At 35.2% G+C, this 21,287-nt stretch overlaps 1 protein-coding gene across 1 annotated transcript in view; it reads right to left on the bottom strand.

The window, feature by feature from the left end:
• KCNH7 (potassium voltage-gated channel subfamily H member 7) overlaps positions 1 to 21,287 on the bottom strand; it is a 250,377-nt gene that overhangs the window by 87,607 nt on the left and 141,483 nt on the right. Inside the window, exon 3 of the mRNA XM_068407568.1 lies at positions 7,861 to 8,020. Coding sequence (XP_068263669.1) covers positions 7,861 to 8,020 — 160 coding nt within the window. The remainder of the gene's footprint in view (positions 1 to 7,860; positions 8,021 to 21,287) is intronic.

Here is a 21,287-nt window from a genome sequence, read left to right as displayed (position 1 = left end):
GTAGCTTGAATTCATATACAATATCTGTAATCTGCAGAAGAGTTGTTCTAAAAGTACATTGCCTTTTTATTTGGAAAATTTAAGAACTATTCCATTAAGAGTACTTTGATAATTACTAAGTTTATCGCATAGATCGATATATGTTTTCAATTACCAAGTTTTAAAGTTGGCTAATGTTTCAGATAGAAAACTAAAGTAAGTGTATCCAGACTAACGTGCTATTTCTCGTGAAATGGAACCTCTTCTAATTCCTTAGTGATCATTTCTTTGACAGGAAATGCCAGTTTTGTTTGGAAGAAACTTATTGAAAAGTTGAAGAATTCATAATCTCCTTAGGAAGAATAGGCTTTATTCACTGACACTTGTTCAGAGTATGACCTTAGAGAAGTTTCATGTTCCTGATAGGGCTCACTTATTTCATGTCTTCATGGGAAGGACTCCTCAGACTATGTGTCTTTGCCAGTTGCTCTGAAAAAATCATTACCCTAGCCTTCAAGTTACCTCACAGAACCCACCTGTTTTAAATGTCCTGAAAAGAACAAATAGGTAGGAGACCTGTTAAAAATGCATAAAAATATAGGACTGGAAGAAATCTCCTGAATCTTGTTCAATCCAAGGATCCTTTTCATACTCACTTCTCATACTTATTATGTATTTATTTAAATAGCAAAAGGAAAATTTGCAGAGTCTCTGCATAGCCAGAGTATTGTCAGCTTGTGTTCCTTTTCCTGTCCAGTGTGCACGAGTCACCTCCACTGAAAGATACTGAAAGCTGTGTCATTCCCTCTTTTTGGTTTGTAATCTCTTTAAGCAGAGATTGCCTTTTTTTTATTGAATGTTTGTACAAGATGCAGCACAATAACTCTGTGATCCTAGCTGGGAGAGGCTGTAATGCAAACAGCTAATTACAGTGGCTAGAATCCAGGGGGGCTTCCTTTCTAATCTGAGCCCCAACAGTAGCTGTCATGAGGAAACAGAAATATAGCCACCCCACTTGTATTTATCTGTCTGTGAAAGAAGACTAATAGAATTTATTTATCTTAAAGGCTATTCTGTTAATTAGGCAGTTAGGTATTTGCAGAGCACTGAAGGTGAAAGTACTAGAGGTCCTTCTGTCTTTTACTGGTGATTGCTGTTTACTGCTATATTCCTTTGCGAAGAGTTCAACACTGTCTCAGTTCACCTAACATTCACTGTAATTTACCTTGGAGACAAATACACATATTGACACTGGGGTTGTCAGAACTGTGCTGCTGGTTGGCTAGATAGAAACCTTTGTCCTCCTGGACACAATTTTTCTTGACTAGCCCTCACTTATGATGAATTTGCTCCCAGTGGTGCAGCTAAAAATAAGACCCTGGACAAATTTCTCATTACATTTTGGGCAAAGTCAGGGGGTTACTATTGCTTATACGTGCCATGTTCTACATGGCAAGCTTGGATCATCAAACAGTATACAATCTTTCATGAGAACGTTGTTGTCCAGATATGTTTAGAAAAAAATATGTGCTTGCCTCTCACTAAACTGCTACGCTTACTTATATAGCAAAGAGCTCTGCACGGAGGAAAACAAATACCTTTTTTTGAGTTAACCCTTTGACTTAAAGGAAAGGCCTGATTTGAATTTCAGTTGTGCTTGTTTTATTTGTAACTTCAGTGAATGCAGTGAACTCTGCTCCTGAGATGTAACAACTCCTTTGCTAGGACCAGGATAGAGGCAAACTTGGTGAAGTGTAAGCACCTTGGAGAATCTCCTTGCTTGAAAGGTTTTCTGATTATGGTTTTAGCTGTTTTAAGAATATTATTAGCCTGTTCATTTTGTTTGAACCTTATCCAAAAAGTATGCATTTATTGTATAACAGATCCTCTCATTTCCTTTAGAGGAAGAAACCCAAGAAATTATTCCAGGGTGTCTTTAATAGGCTTATAGATTTTGAAGTGATAAAATGATAAGATAATCCTCAAATATCCCTCTTCGGCAGAATGCAATTATGCGCTTAATCAAATAACTTTCTGGGCTTTCTCCCACGAGGTAATGAACGCTTTGTTTGGGAACCAGTATTAGCTTTTAGGTTAGTACTTCTAGCTAGTCAAAATGTTTTGAAGTTAAATGAATAAAATTTGTGATAAAGTTACCTCATCTGACTTTAGCTATTTTAGTCTACATATTAATAGGAGTTTTGCTTTAGACCGGACTGGAGTAAATGTTAGAAAAAGCACTTATATGTCAGTAAAAAAGCAGCATGCTCTAGATGGGGCAGAAAACGAAGACAACTCAGAATTAAAGTTCTGAGAGGTTTTTCTCATCTTGCGCATATGTGTACATTACAATCAAATGGTCTACTTTGAGTAGAAAAATTATAGCTACATTCTTCATATCCAAGTCAGTATCCTAAAATCTATGACTTTCTGTCAGTGTGAAATGGTTGCTGATTTTCTCTGTGTTCAATCTGTGTCATGATTGATTTTGATATTTTGCAGTTACTAACTTTACAGACACAAAGTATTTGACATCTTTGAAGAACAGATTCAGGTGCCAGGAGCAAATATTAATTCATGCCACTAGTTCCATAAATTTCTGTAAAAATTCCTCATCAAATTGGTGGAGTGCATGAACATGCCAGATTGGAATGTCTGACAGATTTTGGAATTAAATTGGACACTTACATTCCTTTTCCTCAACAGATGATTTAAAAGTCATATTTAAATACAGAAGTTATAGTAGCTTAACACTTTATAAGAGTTTGATGACGTCTGTACAACACACTCTACAGGAATTCTTATCTTATTTTGGTTAACAACTGTCACTAGTAGACAAATTTAAATGATAATTTAGTAGTGTTCATAGAGGTTTTTTTGCTAAACATATAAAATCACATCTCTTAATTTAGTTCATTGTAGAAAATCTACAGAAAGCTCTTTTTTTTTTTCTTTTACAATGAGTCTAACAGGAAGGAGTTCTCTTTTTCTAGAAGTGTCTTGCTAAATATCCATTATTATGCATTATTTCAGTTGGAGTTAAAATTTTATACAACTTTGGCAAATGATTAGATTAGCGAAAATTTATGAACAACACTTTTGGGAATAATTTTTTATCATCCTAGTGGCAATCAAGCAAATACTAGTGTCATATCAGACGTGACAGAGTCCATAAGAACTATTATAGTATGAGCAAAATCCATTTTTAGGGCTTATGTAGCTCAAAACTTTCAATCTTAGCACTTTAATATGCTAAACAAACATCCTTTCACTTAAAAAGCAGGTATTTATGTCCTCAAGCATTTCACAGATAAAGTGAGGTGTGGTAAAGTTATTAAGTGTTTTTATCTTTGGGTATAGGAGTTAATTTCTGGAATTATAAAGCATTTACATGATCTAAGAAAAAGCAACACAAAAAGCAAACAAACTTATCAGAAAAGACTTCAAGTAAAAATGAATAGAATTCTCATACCTGGAAATGAGACAAAATTTAGAAAAAGTGATTGGATGATGAATGGACATCTATAGCAGAAATCAGTTTCTGTAAGTCTCACTTTAACTGCACATTGTACAAATACATCTTTACTGGAGAAGAGGATGTTACCCAGTCATGGAATAAGTGCTTACAGAAGAAATTCCCTCACCTTTCTGAATATAAAGATGGGACAGATATAGTATTAAATAAATTTGGTTAGAAGATTAAACAAAAAGATATGACAAATGTTTGGGGATTTTTTTTTTGCCCAAAAAGAAGAGAGTTATATATGAACAGACTTCCTTTGTTTTACTAGTGAAATGGCATATATTGAAAAATAGAATTGTGGCAAAACACAAAAGCAACGAAAGAGAAAAGAGTGAAAAATCAGTTGGCTGTGATTTAGTAGTTCTTTACAGATTTGGTGCATGCTAGGATTTTCCAAAATGTAGCTATTTAATTATACAAACACTGGTTGGACTGCTATAGAGAACTGATGATAAATTATTGCAAAGAAGAATAAAGGGAACAAAAAGGATCAGCTGAAAGGATTTTTACACTGCTATTGTGAAGCCAGTATCTTCACTTTTCACATTACTGCCTATTCAGCCTTTTGCTGCATATGAGATAGGAGCTCTTGAGCACCAGACTAGAAAGAATTCTATTTATACTCAAATGTGGTCATTAAGCTCCTGGTAACATACTGTATTTTTTTTTAATAATCTATTATTATCATAATCTGCCAAGCCCAATGCTGAATCAGAACCTAGCTGTGTTAGCCATTATAATGCTCCATAAGAAAAGACAGGATCTCTGTCCCAAAGAGCTTACAAACACTGTTTAAAATATGTCAGTATTCAGCTGGTAAATTTATAATTTTCTGCCTATCCAGAACTAGATGAAATCTCTGAGCTCAACCTAGCAAATGTCAGTTGCCTTCCATAAGTCTTTAATTTGTTCAGAAGGCCTTCAGACCTTTAACAGATTGGAATCCCTCTTTTCTGTTAGAGCCTTTGGAAACAGAATACACTGTGTGTACAGCATGTATGCTTTTTTCTTACATTGTGTTAGATTTCAGTCAGGAGGGGCACTGTAGTAAGTGGTCTTGTTCAAAACTGTTGGCTGCAGCTAGCAGGATAGGTGCTTTTAGAAAAAGGAAAGGTTTTTCAAAATTATACTTGATAAATTTGATGTCAATTCTTAATAAATCAACTAAAGGAAGAATGATAGTATGGAAGAGTTATCTTATTTTCCAGGGTCAGGAAAATAACTGTAATCTTTTTGTTTCCTATTCACTTTTATTTCTTCTCTCCTGCAACATGACTCAGTCATTTTTTTTTGCTCTCTCATGTTGGAAAGACATTCTAATATGAGAAAACTCAATCTAAGGAGCTCTGGAAAGAAATCTCTCATGATCTGTGTACTTCTGGGTAGTAGATGTTAGTGCAATCTGAAATCTTTTGTCATTAGCTGTTGCTTGTCTTGGTTGTTTGTCAGAGATGTATTGCATTTGTTATATGGTTGGTTCCCTCTCTATTTTTATTCTCTAAAGTTGTTGCTGGATTTGAAGGGATTTTATTTCTTTGGTTTTGGGTTGGTTTTTTTTAATTATTTTTTGAAGCAGTACCCATTACTGTCAATTTTGTGTGTGATCCAATGAAAACAGATCACCTACTTTACCTGTTGATGTATGTTCTAAACAGAGTAAAATGATAAAAACCTAACTTCCTCCTAGAGAATCTGCTGTTTGCCTTTCTTATGGTGGGAATGTGACTTTAAAAAGATGTTTTTACTGGTAAGCAATCCACCTTTTTTTGGTAACATCTTTGGTTGCTCTCTCTGGTCTCTCTCTGCCTTTTCTAAATTTCAAGGCTTTTCTTTCTTTGTTTTAATTCAAATCCTCCATTGGACTGTACACAATACCTTGCAGTTACTTCTAGATGTTTTGCACTGGTTGGCCTCTTTCTTGAGAATTCTCTCTGCCAAAAGGAATTTTTGGCTATGTAGCGTATTTTGTATCACCATTCTTCCCATCCTGCCCACGTAACAGTCTGCTCTGAAACCACAAGCGACTAGGTAGGAGTAAGAGCAGCCATGTGCCTGCTTTAGTTTCTGCCAGTTTCTGGCATCTGGCTGAACCCACTAGCAGGAAAAGGATTCAAGTCACCTTTCGTTGCCTCCTTTGGCACCCTGATCTTTCTCTATTACATGCTGAGCTTGGAGCCCCACCTATTCATTTTTCAAGAACTCTCAGCAAGGAAATCCCCTGTGTATGTCAGGCGTAAATACTGTAAAACAAGAGAAGGATGTTTTGACTAAGTGCTTTTTTTGTGGATGTCCTCTTTAATGGCTTTTCACTTTAAAATACGGCAAGTGACAACACTTGAAAATGTACAGTGATGTATCACAGATAGCAGAACAAAAAGCTCTTTTTCAGGACATGAAGCTCTTCCCCCCACGCCCCAAACAGTATTTTACTTTCTATTTTGTCAATAAAAACACATTAAGCATGGACCAGCTGAACAATTTTATTTATTTTAAAAAATTGTTTTTTAAAACCAGAAAGGAGTGTGTTCAAAATTCATGAAATCATGGCATCCTGAAATAGAAACAGAATATGAGTGGGGTTTACTTGATGTAATTTTAATCAGGTTTTGTCTGATGCGTTTTTTTCTGATGCAGTTCTTTCTGATACCCCTTAATGGGATTTTTACCATAACATTACTAGAAAAACAAAAGTGTTTGCTTGGTATCTCAAGAAAAATGAAAAACACTGCTGTATTGGTTATTTTTTAAGAAAAAACACAAAAAAGAGTAAGAAAAGGAAGTACAAAAGCACAAGATTTTAAATATATGTTGTAAAAAATATTTACAAAGGCTCTTTTAAAAACATGTGATATTTGGTGAAAAATAATTATTTGCAGATTGCTAGTTTCCAGTAATGGGAATTTTCCTTTCCACAGTCTTTTATCTATTGCCATTGTAGGGTTATATGAATATAAGTGGAAAGAGTTTGGCCCATCCGGAGTGATTCAGTCAGAGCTTTTTCTCCATGCTTAATGAAAATAGTTTTTTTTAGTATCCAAATTAGTTATAGAAATAAATTTCAATCTTTTAAAAATGTAAATGATTTGACAATATTATGGGGGGACTTTTTGTTTATGTATTTTTCAGTAGTCACAGAGCTTTGAGTGAGATCCTATGTATTTTGTCCAGAAGATACAGTGCAGAAAGTCTAGATTATGAAGAATGGCAAAGAATGCTTTAATCAGAAGGAACCTGGTAATGCTGTTATATGCATAGCTACAGGCTTGTTCTTTACAATCTTCTCAACATAACTAGCGGAAAAAATAATACAGCATGTCATCACTTCAGTGCGCAGTGCTTACACCGCGGAACTTCTCCCCTTGCTTCCTGCAGTGGAGATTGTACTGGTCTTTGTCTCCTATCTAGAGAAAGCTGAAGTGTTGATTTAACAATCAGAAAACTTAGTTTCCAGGTCCCTTTATCATACTAACATTAAAGATTATTACACTGTGAAAAGGTAATTTCCAACTGTTACTGAGCCAGCCCGGGAAGAGTGTTAACACTCACTGTTAGAGCATGCTGTGCTTTGCTAAGAGCTTGTACAAATGGGGATGTGTTCTGGGAAATCTTGTAGTAAGAGCAGATTACGTGAGTGCAGATGCAAAGCAGAAGGATCATGTACTGTTGCTGCACAGGGTGAAGATCAACAAAAGAGCACACGTTCTGCAGATAGTGGGACAGAAAGCTACACAGTCTAGCTGTATAAGAAGTAGACTTTTGTTTTGTGTAGATTTTGACAATACTTATGTTCCAGAGTGGAATGAAAACAAAAGCATTTCCTGTATATCCCAAAAAACCCACATCCTTCAAGCCAATCTAAATAATTCAATTTGACAAAATCAGGATGTTTAATTATGTTTTAACTTTTTTTTTCACGTTTTATATTTTCTAGTCTAATTTAATCAAACCTTCCACCAACTATTTTTTATTTGGGAAGGAAAATAGAAATATTCCATTTTGAATAGGCTAAGGTGAAATATTTGGGCTACATCATAATGCTTTTTTTGCAGTTTTCCCTTCATAATCAATTTTTGTCAAGGGTAATGCACTTCTGTGAAATGTTTTACTTTTAATGAATTTATATTTCCTAGCAGTACTCACAAGATCCATGCTGTTAGTACTACCAAAGATCTGATAGATTATCTTGCCAACTTTATAACAGGTTTGCTACATTTAACTTCTCATTGTTTTGAATTCTATTTTAAATGAGTCAGGCAATGGGGACTGCATAATTTCTTTGGTATCGTTATTGCCCATGTTCATTATCATTACTCTCCCAGCTACAAGTAGAGGTGAGAAGAGAACTTTCAATGAGTAACTTACGATTTACAAGTTTGGATGGCAATATTGGCTTGCACTTCTCGGGAGATGCCACAGTCTCTTCATCTGTTACATACTCAAAGTTAATAATAAACATCATTGCTACTCCCTCTTGATTTTTCACTGGAATTATGTGGGTGTTGCAAATGAAGGCAGATCCTGCAGATGGAGAAGAAGAAAAGAAAGAAATACATAAATGAAAGGAAACTTCACTATTTTTTCACTCCAGTAATTCCAGTTACACCAACAGACAGTGAAGAATATTTCTTTGAATTTAAAGATTGAACATCAATCACACTATTCTTTAATTTAAACAGGAACATTTTCATAGAAACAAATACATATTTTGATAATTTATTAGATTATTACCTCTTCCAAAAGATCTCTTCTTTAAAATGTCAATATTACTTTTGGTTTTTATTCACTGGGAGTACCTATATAGACAGACTTGCGATATGGAGACATTTAGCACCAAAAGTAGCAATGCAAACACTGTTCCAACCACAACACAAGCGGAGAAAGCAGAACCCCATTCTTCTAAATGTCAAACATTCTTCAGGCTTTTGGTTCTATTACAACAGGATGAATCATGCATTAAATATTTATGGGTGTAAATATAACACTATTCTTATTTTAGCTCTCAGTCTTTTGGGGGCTGTATAATGTTGTTTATGTTTGTCTTAAAAATTATATTTGTTATCTGATCCTATGGGGTTTTATATTCTATCACAAAAAACTTCTAAACTGTATTAATAATTTTCAATAATCTTCAGAAGTACTTGACTTAACTGTTATATACAATTCTAAGTACGAATTTAAAAGTACCCTAGTTTTCATATCTATGGAGCATACCCAGCTTATGCTGAAATGAACAGAAGGTGTCATTTCTCAACACCTCTGGTACTCAGGGTGTTCTTGTTCAAATGCCTAAGTACAGATTTAAAGAATTGTTTGTGTTAATTCTTCTAGTATAACTCTTAAGATTTTCATTTGACAAGGTCATTAGTTTGATTTAATTCCTTCTGTTAACCTAACAGAATATAGTGGTTCCAAAAATAATGTGATTGCTGTAAGCAATACAATAATATGCTAAAAGCTTCATGCAAACACAGCTGTGAGATGGTGTCTTTCTATGATAACTAGGGACTGGTTTAATGTACATCATCTGCAGTTCATGCATTCAAATGCAGTAATCACTGAAACTTGACAGCCTGTGCAATTTGACAAAAACAGATCCTGATCTGGGTTACACAATAATTTTTTTTTTTACCATTGAAGAGAGAGAGAGAGTAAAGATTTATATCATTATAGCTAAGATCAGATTCTGGCTCCTCATATTTAATGTAGTACTTGCTGTAATGTGGTATATATGGCAGTTTGAACTATATATAAAATTGACATGCTGGCCTTTCAAGTTTTGCAGCTGTACCTTTAATCCATTTAATAAAACAGTTAAGCTGTGGCACTTGCCACAGTTGCCATGGTTACAGCTCAATGACTTTAGTAAACAGAAAATAAGCAATTTAAGACTGTTCCATTAGAGCTAAAAATAGAAGTGCTGCAGGCCAAGCATTGCAACATAGACTGGTTAAACAGAGGGTCTGAAGAGAATTTAGAAATAATCTTTGTGTTTTTAGCTAACTAATAAAAATACATGTTGAGTTTAAATGGTCAAAATTATCTTTATTGATTTGCTTGGAAGGAAATACTATTTCATGATACAGACTATGTTTTGACATGCAGATTTATAGGCTGAGCAGGTATCCCCCAATCGGACATCTTTTACACAAAGGACTGGAGGTGGGACTAGGCTGAGGTGTGCATGGCTTTGAAGAACACTGAACTCCAGTGGATCAAATGATTATCAGTTTTTGCAAACAAGGATAATGAGGAGCCTCAGACTTCTTTAAAAACTTTCTGCTTTTGAAGGCAAGGGTATTTCAGCTTTTGAAATGCTTCCCACCGTGCTAAGTAATGACACTATCTCCCGTTTATATAGAACATTCCACTCTCAAGCATTTACAAACCTCATTTGTACTGGAGCTAGGGATTTGCATCTCTGGGGAGATGCAGAAGCTGTTTAACAGTCCACAGCTTAAGAACGTGGCAAAAAGAGCACAGGGTTAAAAATTTAAGCTGTATATAGAAATATTTTGGCAACAAAAAATGGCAAAGATTTGTATCTGGTATAATTCAGCATCGTTCCTTTGAATTGCATCAGCAGGCTAATGAGTCCAGCGTAATTCATTAGTCTGAAGTTTTTCCAAGACACCTGGGCTTTTTAAGAGGCATAGAATATTTACTTTGTGTGAATGACTGGAATCGGAATTCTGCAACTTAACCAAAATACAATGCCTGTTGCAGTCACTGTGTTTGTTTTTAGAACAGAAACTGTTATCTGCTATACACTTATCAGCATCTGTCTCTATTGAAATGGCGATAAGGAAATACAAAATAATAAGGAAGACCCTAATGTGACTGAAAGATAAGAGTTGGGTACAAAGAAAGAATACTAGTAAATTCAAAAGACATGCTTTGAGTTGTTGGAGTTGATGGCAATAAAGAAATATTAAGTAGCAGCTTATTTATAAACAATCTTATTTAGTATTTGCACTCTGGCATTCCACTGCTCTTCATTGCACTCAGCATGTTTTCCCTGTTTTGTCTCTATACTGCATATTTCAAGAGTAATAAATGCTTCTGATGAGCAATAAAAATTGTAATAAAGTTTCTGGAATTTGCATTTCTCATCTAATGGCACAGGGCAAGTGGATGATATAATCAGAAGAATTATGAAAATTATACTTTTCTAATTAATAGATTAAGTATCCAGTAATACATCTGGATTTTCCAAAAATTGCTATTGAGGAGTAATCATGAAATATACCTGTTGTGTTCTCTTGTTATCATCGTTGGAAGTGATAAAGAGGAAAAGCTGGATATTGTCAGCTTGAAATCCACGGTTATAAGGGCTTGTTTTCTTTTGTCTATGGCATTTTAAAGCCCACTCTTTCATCTCATTAAATTAGTGGCAAAATATCCATACGTGAAGAAAAGATTCTGCTCCCCTATATGCTGTGTGGATATGATGTATGATTCTGTAGTTATGTATTCAACAGTATGATTTTACAAGACCAGACAGGCTACTGTGAAACAAATAACTGCTAAAATGTATACAGAAGTGACAATAAATATTCAAGAAATAAAGATTTAGGATATATTAAGGTTATATAAGGATATATTGCACCATTTGAGCAATTCTGGTGAAACAAAGCCTATTTAAATATCCGGCTGGATAGTGTTTAAAGTTGACTTGCTTCATGAGAGCAGTACAAAGCAGGCACATCAAAACAATTAATCTGGTTCATAAAATCTATTTACCTTTTCAGTGATTTTCTATAGAAGACTTTAGGACAGATTTTTATCAGGCTGCATCTTCTAGCTACAACTGCAGTCATTTATTTGAATTGTAATAGCTCCATTTATGAGAAATTGGGAGAGGACAATACAATTAATACAACAGAGAAGGCATTCCAAATTACAAGAGCGTCCATTCTCATATGCAAAACTCTGACAAGCAAACTTTAAAAAATGACACATTCCAAACAACTATTTTGATTCAGCCTTCCTGGGAACAAAATTTTCACAGGCCATTACATATGCCAAGTTCAAAGGATCTCCGAAAAATGAGTCACTGTGGCATTTAAGTAATTGTCCTAATTCTGCAGAAGCCCCATGTTTCACACAACAGGGACCCTTGAAAATCCATCATGGTTCTACAGGATGGCTCTGCAGCCTTGTTGCCCTGAATGAGACTGGCAGTTGCTATCTGCATTTCACCATTATAAAATTCAGACTCCCCCATCTCAGTACAAATCTGAGGACTGCCTTCACTGAGGCTGAGACTGGTCCCAACATGTATTTTGGAACCAAACTCGGCTCCCTGCGCCAAAGCATTTATGACTTCTCAGATATTTTTTGTTACTAGAGCTGCTGTGGACAACTGACTAAGTCTATAGAAAGATGTTGAGTGTGTCCTCTGTGTGCATATATAAATTTCTGGTCAGGTTGACCTCATACAAGAGTTTCTAGGATTATGATAATTTTTTACTGCTGCAACCTACAAATAGTCCAGTGTGGGTATCTGTACAATCCGTAGCCACTTCTGCTCATTTAAAATTGAAGATGAGAAGGAATAAACCAAAACAATACAAAGGAAGAGCCAACAACAGCTTGCCTACTAGAACAAGACCAAAGACAGTTAGAAATTAGAGGCAGGGATATTATACATGTTTCCACAGCTAGGCAGTCCTGTTCTCTGTTTGAAGACAGATCTGAATTAAACACTTCTGCAATGTGACAGTTTTATGATAATATAGGGACAAGAGAAGGAAGCTGGGTATTCTTTGCACTTTTATTAAATAATCAGTGTGTTTATTTTGGAAATAAGTACCTGACTTCCCCTGCTATGATTCATGTTTTGTCATCAAAATAAACACTCAAAATGCCTTCTCTCAGAGGCACAAACTTAGAACATATTAGTTACAAACATAGAGTTTATACCTTACATTTTAATTTAAAATCTTAAACTGTCAATATAGTAGAAATGCAATAGAATACATTTCATATTAAATTGTACACTAAGCTTATACTTAATTCTATCAGCATTTTACTAAAAGGGAGCACAGAAAAGTGTGCATAGTTCCCATTTTGTTAGTAATGAGTAGAAATATGTATTGCTTTCATAGGTTCATTTTTTACTAGTTACTCTGACATTACTAGAGTCTGATCACTGTTATACTAAGTAGAAACTTAATATTACTCTGTTAAGAAAGAGTTGACTTCCATAAATACAAAGAACGAAGAACATCGTGTACTAAAACATAACCAATGGCATTTTGTTATCTTGTGTTCATATTTACAGCCTCACTTGTCCTTTCATCATAGCATGGCTCATGGGGATTGCCCAATGTTAACAAGAACTTCTTTGGGGAAAGAAAAGAGAGATAATCCGAGAGAGAATTAGTGTGGAAGATCAGAAGACCTTCTCTTGACTTTGCCTATCCTTCACGGAGTCTTTGTCTTTGGGACGAGAAGCCAAGGCATGGCTTTCTACTAACTCTCCTTAACTCCCCAAATCCAATATTCTCTTCCTCCCTCAGGGACAAAAGAGGCATCTCTCTCTACTTCTTCCAGACTGGAGCAGGTCTCAGATAGCTGGTTACTCTGTTTATACAGGTCCAGGGCAATACTTGTCCAGCCAGAAAGTAAAGGGATTTTAATGAAATGAAATGTATGCTCTGGTCTTGGGAAAGGGCATGCTTTGTGTGGGCATTCAGGAAGGCTGAGGCTGTGGGTTTTGTCCATCAGAAACAGCAGGGCAAATACAAGTAGTAACAAGCCCCTCAGGAGCATATGAAATGCTGATAACTCAAGTCTTGTTCTCTGGCCCAGACTTCCATTTGTAATCTATTTTGTTGCCAAATGCTGGCAGATAAAGGACATGGACATGCTCCTTATATGGACCGGTGTGGTAGGGTCACAGGGACTGTGTGGTAGATGAATTAGATGGAAGGCAAGGTGGGAAAGGGGATACAAAATCTTGTGAAATAAGGCTGTCTCTTGCACATCGCTGATAAGACTTTTGCATTCTTGAAATGCCCTGAGGATAAGCAGAATACCCTTACTTGAAGCAGCTTCATGTGTGACCTGAAATTGTGACCTTAATTCCTGTTACCTCATATCTACTTTCAGCCAAACTTTAAAAAAAGAAATGGAAGCAACCCAAAACTTTTTTTCTATATCTTGTCAATGTTCTGGTAACAAATAGGTTAAAACCTTGTTTTAGCAAGTGAGGGCTCTCATCAAGCTGTGAATGGTGCAGAAGAACGGCACCTGAAAATGACTGGTTGTAATTTACTAATGAGATCAGTAAAGCAAAGCACCTTGTATCCTTCAAGAGTTAGAAACAAAGTAAAGGAAATTGGAAGAAAAACAGTATCCACTGAATCTTTGCTCTGCCTTGTGTGATTTCTGTGATGTACCACTGAAGAAAGTCTTTTTCTTTTATACTTAAAATTCAGAATCCTATTCACCTCCAATTTGAGGTCCACTCTAAGCAAACAGGGTACTTAGTTGAGCTTTTGTTGGCATTTAGGGACAATTGCACTGGGGATGTGTATTGAATATTCAAGTGAAAGCCATTTTGTCAAATATTGAGGGATGATGTGTATTGTTATGTGGGGACTCACCATGACCAATCAAAGGCTGAAAATCTATTCCTTTGTGTTTCTGGTGACGCACATGCCAGGAATAATGCAGCATGTCACAGGGAATCTTGTTTTCAGTGGACTTGCTGGACAGGTTTGCTTTCTTTCTCAAATCATACTAAACTCTGTTCCTGTAGTGTTAAGTTGAAAATAGTCATGTGAAGATCCTGCAGAATTTCATGATATTATGTTAAAGGGCTCCAAATGCCTTTGCAAGCCCATTCTGTGTCAATTAAAACTAAGTATTTACTAACAGATTTTCACAACTTAGTCTGCTTGTTTATATAATAAAAATGAGTGGAAGAGGGGATCAATCTGCACTGAGAAAATTGCCCAGCCCTTAGTGATGTAGAATCAGATCATTGGAGACAAATACCACGTAATTGCTTGCTCAATTCAGGAACAACCCTGTGAAAGAAATAGACTAATATTTCTGTCTGTTTTTACCTGCCGCTCTTTGCATCTTTGAGCTTGATGTCATTTATTCAGATCTTTGGAGACATCTGAACTGTAAAGACCCTATTTAAATTTTGTCAAAACTTTGGCTATAAAGGAAAGAAGTACCCTTGGATGTTCCTTCCCTCCCTGCCCACCATTTGTTGTGTAGCTGCATACATGAGAAATAGGAGGAAACTTGATGCTAAGACTAAAGATGATGATATTTGTACCCATAAAGATGATCTATTCCAGAAATCCCAAGCCACATTGCAAACGTTGCCTGTTGCTGCCCTTCAAAGTGTCCAGGTATTATTTTGATTTCTTCTAAAGGTGGTAGGATGGAGGCATAAAAAGAAAAGTGTTTTATCCAATGTTGCATCAAAAATGGATGAAGAAACTAAGGGTAACACAAGAAACCCTTGATCCCATTTTCACAATTCAGTTAGTAGATAACAGCCCCACACTATTAACATATGTCTAGTAAATTTCCACATGAACTTTGGGCAATGAGTTGTACAATTCTCTTTATCTGTATCTTCTGAGCTGTGTCTTTATGTCACCATTTCCCAATTCCAACTGACTGAAAATGAGCTACTTTGTGTGGCAAGAAAGGGGAATTCACAAGCTTCCCATTAAACATGCTGCAGTTGTATCTGTATGACTGTCTCTTAAAAGATTCATTGCAGAGAACAACTAAAAATAGATGGCAGCTTGAAATGTATTATATCCCTTTTCAATTGAATAGCTATTTTTAAGGGGGATGGGTAGAGACAAGAAGAGTATATTTGGCTGATACTTATTAGGGAGCTTACAGTGATTAAATGGGGCCTGTTCCCTTTGACATTCCACTCCACCCTCTGTATCAAATAGATATTCATTCTGTCGCTTAAATGGTTGCTGATACTAAGATTTGATTTATAGGACTGATGTAGGTTTTGTAAGGTATTAACTTACAGTGTTTGGAGGTGAGGGAAAAATTTTTAAACTAGCAAACTAGGAAAAAAATTACCCTCTGGAGACTGTGGACAAGTCCATTATTAGACTAGCCTATATAAATATCTCATTTTCTCTCCCTTTAATCCAATTTATAATATAATTCAATAGCTAGATAAATATTGTTCAACTGTTCACTGCAGCTTTTCTTATGCTACTGCACTGACAAAATTATTGCTAACCTCCTAATTATAATATCTACACCTACCTATAATAGAGCTATTGTGATTAATTGTAATGCTGAACACATTTTATATGGGAGGACAGTTTCCTAATGCTTTGTTGTTTAAGCATATATAAACATGTACAGAAGCTATAAAGCAATTAAATATTTGGCAAGGGAAGAAAAATGAAATGCAAAATAAACAAGCAGTGATGCTATATGTCTGTAAAGTAAAGATCAAGATAAGAGCGTAGAGTGAAAAACGTTGAAAGCTGTTTGTACATGGAAGGGTAAAGACTTATCTAGGTTCCATGTTGCACACAGAATAATTTTTAGGAAACCACAGCTGGTGCAGAAATTGCAAGACACCCTTTTTTCTTTCTATCTGAGTTTTGTCAGAGGGGGTTTCTCTAGAACGCAGCCTAAAGTCAGGAGGCTCAATTCCTACAGTCAGTTTTGAATACCCTCTCAAGCTGATCTTTCTCAGAGATACACTCTGGTACATGCATAGTGAGGTGAAAGCTGGGTCTGAAATTGTTGTCTGAATGGGTTCTCATTACTGGAAATTTGCAAAGATGGTATATTCAAACATGAGTGTTACTCAGAATCACTTAGGCCCTAAACTTAGTCTAAAATCTCTGTTACACGCTGTCTTTTTCTTCCAGAAGAATATAGAAAGTAGTGCTGCTTCTGGAAAGCAATGTCTCTGACTTGTTAATGAGAATATTTCTGTCTCTGCATGTGCAGTGAAGTATCTTGTGCCTGGTTCCTTGCACCTATGTAAAGCCTCTGAGTGCACCACACACAGTGTATTACCAGATGTTAAGCAGTCAGTCATAGAAGGTCATGGCAGATTGCCCAAAGGGCTACATATCTGAAAAAAATTAATTGTTAAGACTGTAAACTCTTTGCAAGTTGACTATTGAATAACTGGGGAGGACTTTTCATTCTTTTGTGTTGTAGATATTACAGACTATGTGAATGAGGCAAGCCCAATGGTTTTCATCTTGTTTTCTTAGTACAAATGCTTGATTTTATGGACACTTGTAATATCGTTGTAGTGAATACAAGGTATACTACACCTGATGAATTTCATAACTGAACTTTTTACAGGGAAACATTGCAAGCAACAGTGCTATTTTAGAAAAAGAGAAACTGCAATGTTTCACTTAGACATTTTAAAAGTGAAATATTTATTATTTTAAAAGGACAATACCAAAAAGTGATTTCTTTCTACATTGCACAAGATATTCCTGAGAGACAAAATTAATATTTTTAAATGTTCATTTCACTGAAAATATATAAAAAACTAATTTTCATGATTAATGATGAATAGAAAATCCATTGTTTGCTCAGCTGCATGATACACTTGAGCTAAGGACATATTAAAATAACAGCTTTTTGTTAGGTACTAAAATGTGGATATACTTGAGTAGAGTTTTATGTCTATTAATAAAAGAGAACCCAGAATGTAATGCTGTAAGACATGGAGCATCCCAATATGTGACAGTAGACAATAAAAAATCACCAATGTCCAATGTCATTCGACATAGATCAGTACCACTTGAGAAGGATCAGTGATGATTCTTTTCTGAAGTTGAAGAGGTGGGTGAAAAAAATGTAATAACCTAGCCCAAGTAATAATAATGAAGCACTATGAAAATGGGCTTGTTATAGTATGTTTTTGGTTGTATCAACAGGCATTTACATATCATTTTAAGTAATTTTCATTAATTTTTCAGTCTGTGTCAAGACAGAGAATTTTTAATTAGGAAAGGTCATAGCAGTAGGGTTTACTTTAAGTCAGTGGAATTACATGTAATTAGAATAGTTTTGAAAACAACTACATTTCATTGTGAAAATGCTTTGACTTTTTTCATTCACATTTCAGTAAGCTTATTTAAAGCATAGGACTCAACAAATACCAGATGTATAGCTCAAGGTGAAAAACAATGATAGGACACATTTTCTCTCACATTTTTAAACAGAAAAATAAAGAACTACAGAGATTTAATGTCTGTTTACAAATGTTATGTGATGATTTTAAGGTTAAATTTACCTTAAACATAAATAATCTTTATAAAAAACAATTAGCTGGCAAATAATAGTTCTGGTTTCTTACTTTTTAGATAGTTGGCTAAGAGTTCACATGTATTTAATTGTATGTGCTATAATTGAAGATGCCTTTTTTCTTTTTTTTCCTCTCCCTTTCTTTCTCTCATTCTCTTTCTCTTTTTCCCTGAGCTATTCTTTTCTAAACCCTCATTAGAAGCTATGCACCTCTGGGCGTTCAACTGAGAAATGTCTTATTATGTTCATGAGAAAAGCGAGCTCAGGTTTGTTGAATATTGTCCATCTTGCAGAAAAACTGCAGATTAAGACATTTTTGTGAAAGTAACCTCATTTATTTCCCCAAATTAAACTACATAAACTATTTTAAGAACTAATTGAATAACCTTATAAAGCAGAATAGAAGGAAAAAAAAAGGAAAAAAAAAAAAAGCCAGAACTCCATTTCAGTAATTTGTTTGTGTATTGGTCCAAAATACATTATGAAGTAAAGGAGTGATCCAGATTCTGTTCTCACACTGTGCCATTTCAGGGAGATTAAGGGTTTTTTGTGATACAGTTCTTAACAGATATCAAAAAGAAGACGGCATTAAATGGCCATACAGTATGAAGGGTAATATAGAAAAACAGATCAGCAGCAGGTCCCCTGAGGCAAAAGAGAAATCTGTCATGGCTGCAAACTTTCACAAGTGCAATGTGCATGCAACTCCATTGGCCAAGTAGAAGGAGTAACAATTTCTAAATATAGATTCCTTTCTCATGGAAATCATACCCTTGGAAAATCATACTCATGGATACATACCCTTCCTGATGCTTTATAAGAGAGTTGATCATGACTAGTTAGAAACGCACAAACCCCAAACTTGTAGAAAAAAAAGTCATCATATACAGCATCAGAGGTAAAGTCATAGTGTATGCATTATAGTACTTAACTGTAATCCAGCAAAATGTGTCTGAAGGGAGAGAACAGACAGACACAAAATGAGGGATTCTTGTTGTATGAAATTGCTGTCATGAGGTCTTGTTAAAAAAGACAATGATCTGGAAGCCCTCATCAGTGAGAAAGCCAATCCTGAAAGCTGATGGGAGTAGTCAAGGTACTGGGATCGTAAAACAAGTGGATGTAACCTTCCAGGACATAGAGAGTAGCTAGAAGAGACGTGGTATTCTGGAGTTCTTGATAACACAAAATCGTGGGATTTTGAATGCATATTAATAAATGTAGTGGGAGGTCTATATAGTGGAGGTTTGTCAAACACACTAGTAAAATAGTACATTTCTGTAAACAGAAAAAAAAATGTTTTCTAATGGAAAGTCTCCATACCCAACATGATGTATTTTTATTTTGAGATCTCATTAGAATTGATAAATATGAATAACTTACTGGACTATAAGTTCATGACTGCCCTAGTGGTGGTTTTCATGACCCGATTGCAATCAGTGTAGACAAAGAAAAATTCCAAGCAGTAAAATGGTGATTCTTCTAAATGGGTAATTTTCTATGGTTGAGAAAAATGTAAGTGGAAATAATTGAGAGGAGAAATTAGACAAATATATGAATGAAAAACTGGAATTCTTAATGAAAATTTTAGATGACAAAAGAGTAATGATTCAAAGATGCTGAAAATCTTAGCTGCAAGTCTATCTGCATTGAATGCAAAAGTAAAGGTAGCAAATATGAATTAACAGACATATAGTGAATGGAGAAAGGAGAAAGTAAGTACACATCTGTGGAAGCTGAGAGGTGTGAAATATAGAAAGTTGACACAGGAATGTGACAACATTGGAGCAAGACTAAGGAGAGTAAGTAGGTATGCAACTACATTAAACAAAAAATAATTCCAATAATAGTGAAAGTCCATAAAAATCCCAATTAAAACAGTTGTTGTAAAATTGTTAATAATATGTATTGATAATAAGTGTATGATAATTATCATGCAACAACCAGATAGATCCTTTAAGAAATATTTCTGAAGTGTGGTAATTCTTTGCTAGATTCAAAACATCAGCAAACTTGGAGAAATTGTAATCAAAGGTCTAGGTCTACAATTCAGCAATCTACAACTCTGATGTAACCTCTTAACAAATCATGCTGGGCAAAGTTCCAGAAGCTTGGAACAATGCTAATATTGTGCCAGAATTCATAAAAGGGATGTAGTGGTTGAAATGACTGTATGGCAATGAGCCTGACATCAGTTCTAAGCAAAACAATGAAACTTGTGATGTTAGATTCATTTAATAAAGAATACCTGACAGGAATATAATTAATGTCTCTTAGTATGGTAGTGCAGATGTTATTAATGGACAAGAAATCTGATTTAATGATTATATTTTTTTAATAAAAAACCAACCAAATAGCCATTAGAGACATAAGCTTTTGTAAAGTATTCTGCTGATTTCTATACAATACTCTAATAAAGTAATAACACTGTACTTATAAAAAGCTCATTTTATGGTTTACAAATTGACTGAGAGCTTCCAAAAAGTCATTAATGAAAGATCGCAGTGCCAGAGTTTCTAGTGAAAGTCCACAGAAATGACCACAATAGCATTAATTTGCTTTGCAAAGATCTGGAGAAAATATAAAATCACTTTTATGAAATGTATGGATGCTTCAAAACCTAGTTGTTCTGAAATGGTAAATTTAATCATACAGTTATAGAACCAGAGCATGTAGGCTGAAACTAGAAAATGGTAGCTGTATCCTGGAATTTACTGTCTCACAAAAGAAATAATAGGATAATATGTAAGAATGGCCAGCATAGCCTACATAAAGAGGTATAATAAGAAGTCAGCCTTTTCCTATGTGTATAACACTGGGGAGACTAAAGCTGGATTACTGCATACATTTTCTGGCATCTGAATTCTTAAAGGACATTGAAAAACTGGAGATGGCCTAAAAAAGAGCAGAGGAATAGCATTATTCAGAAAATTCCTTTGGTGTCAATCTTAAAGATGTCAATCTTTGTTATTTACTAAAAAGTAGTTTGAGAAGTGACTTGCATTGCAGTCAGTAACTTCATGGAAAGAATGCTGAATACTAAGGAGCTGTTGAGTCCAGCAGAAAGAATCTAAATGTCTGGAAGCTGAAAGCAGGTACTTCAAGCTGTATACGCTGGAATGAATCATTAGAGGAAGCAGTGGTTCCCTCTCTCTTTATGTTTTTAGATCAAGACTGGAAGAAACAGACAAGTCCTTTTAAGCTACAAAACCTATGTACTAGTCATCTTCATAAAGTTCTAATGTTTCTTCTGAATATCTCATTTCAATTGAAAGAGGAATTCAGTGCTTCCTGGCTCAAATTTGCTCTGAATACACAGTGCTCCATAAACCAAGATGCTGCCTGTCCCCTGTACTTGGGAATAAAATTTCATGTGCTCTGCTTAGTCAATTGATAAAATTTCAAAAGCCCTCTGTTTTTCACTCAGATGCATCAGAAGTACTAGCTCAGTACTCTCCAGGGCAATGTGTGTGGAGGTGTTGTGCCTCTGTTC

Source organism: Nyctibius grandis, chromosome 9 (genome assembly GCF_013368605.1).
Source record: "Nyctibius grandis isolate bNycGra1 chromosome 9, bNycGra1.pri, whole genome shotgun sequence".
Classification (NCBI taxonomy): Eukaryota; Metazoa; Chordata; class Aves; order Nyctibiiformes; family Nyctibiidae; genus Nyctibius; species Nyctibius grandis.
Note: the sequence above shows the minus strand (reverse complement) of the source record. Positions and strands in the feature narration are given on the sequence as shown.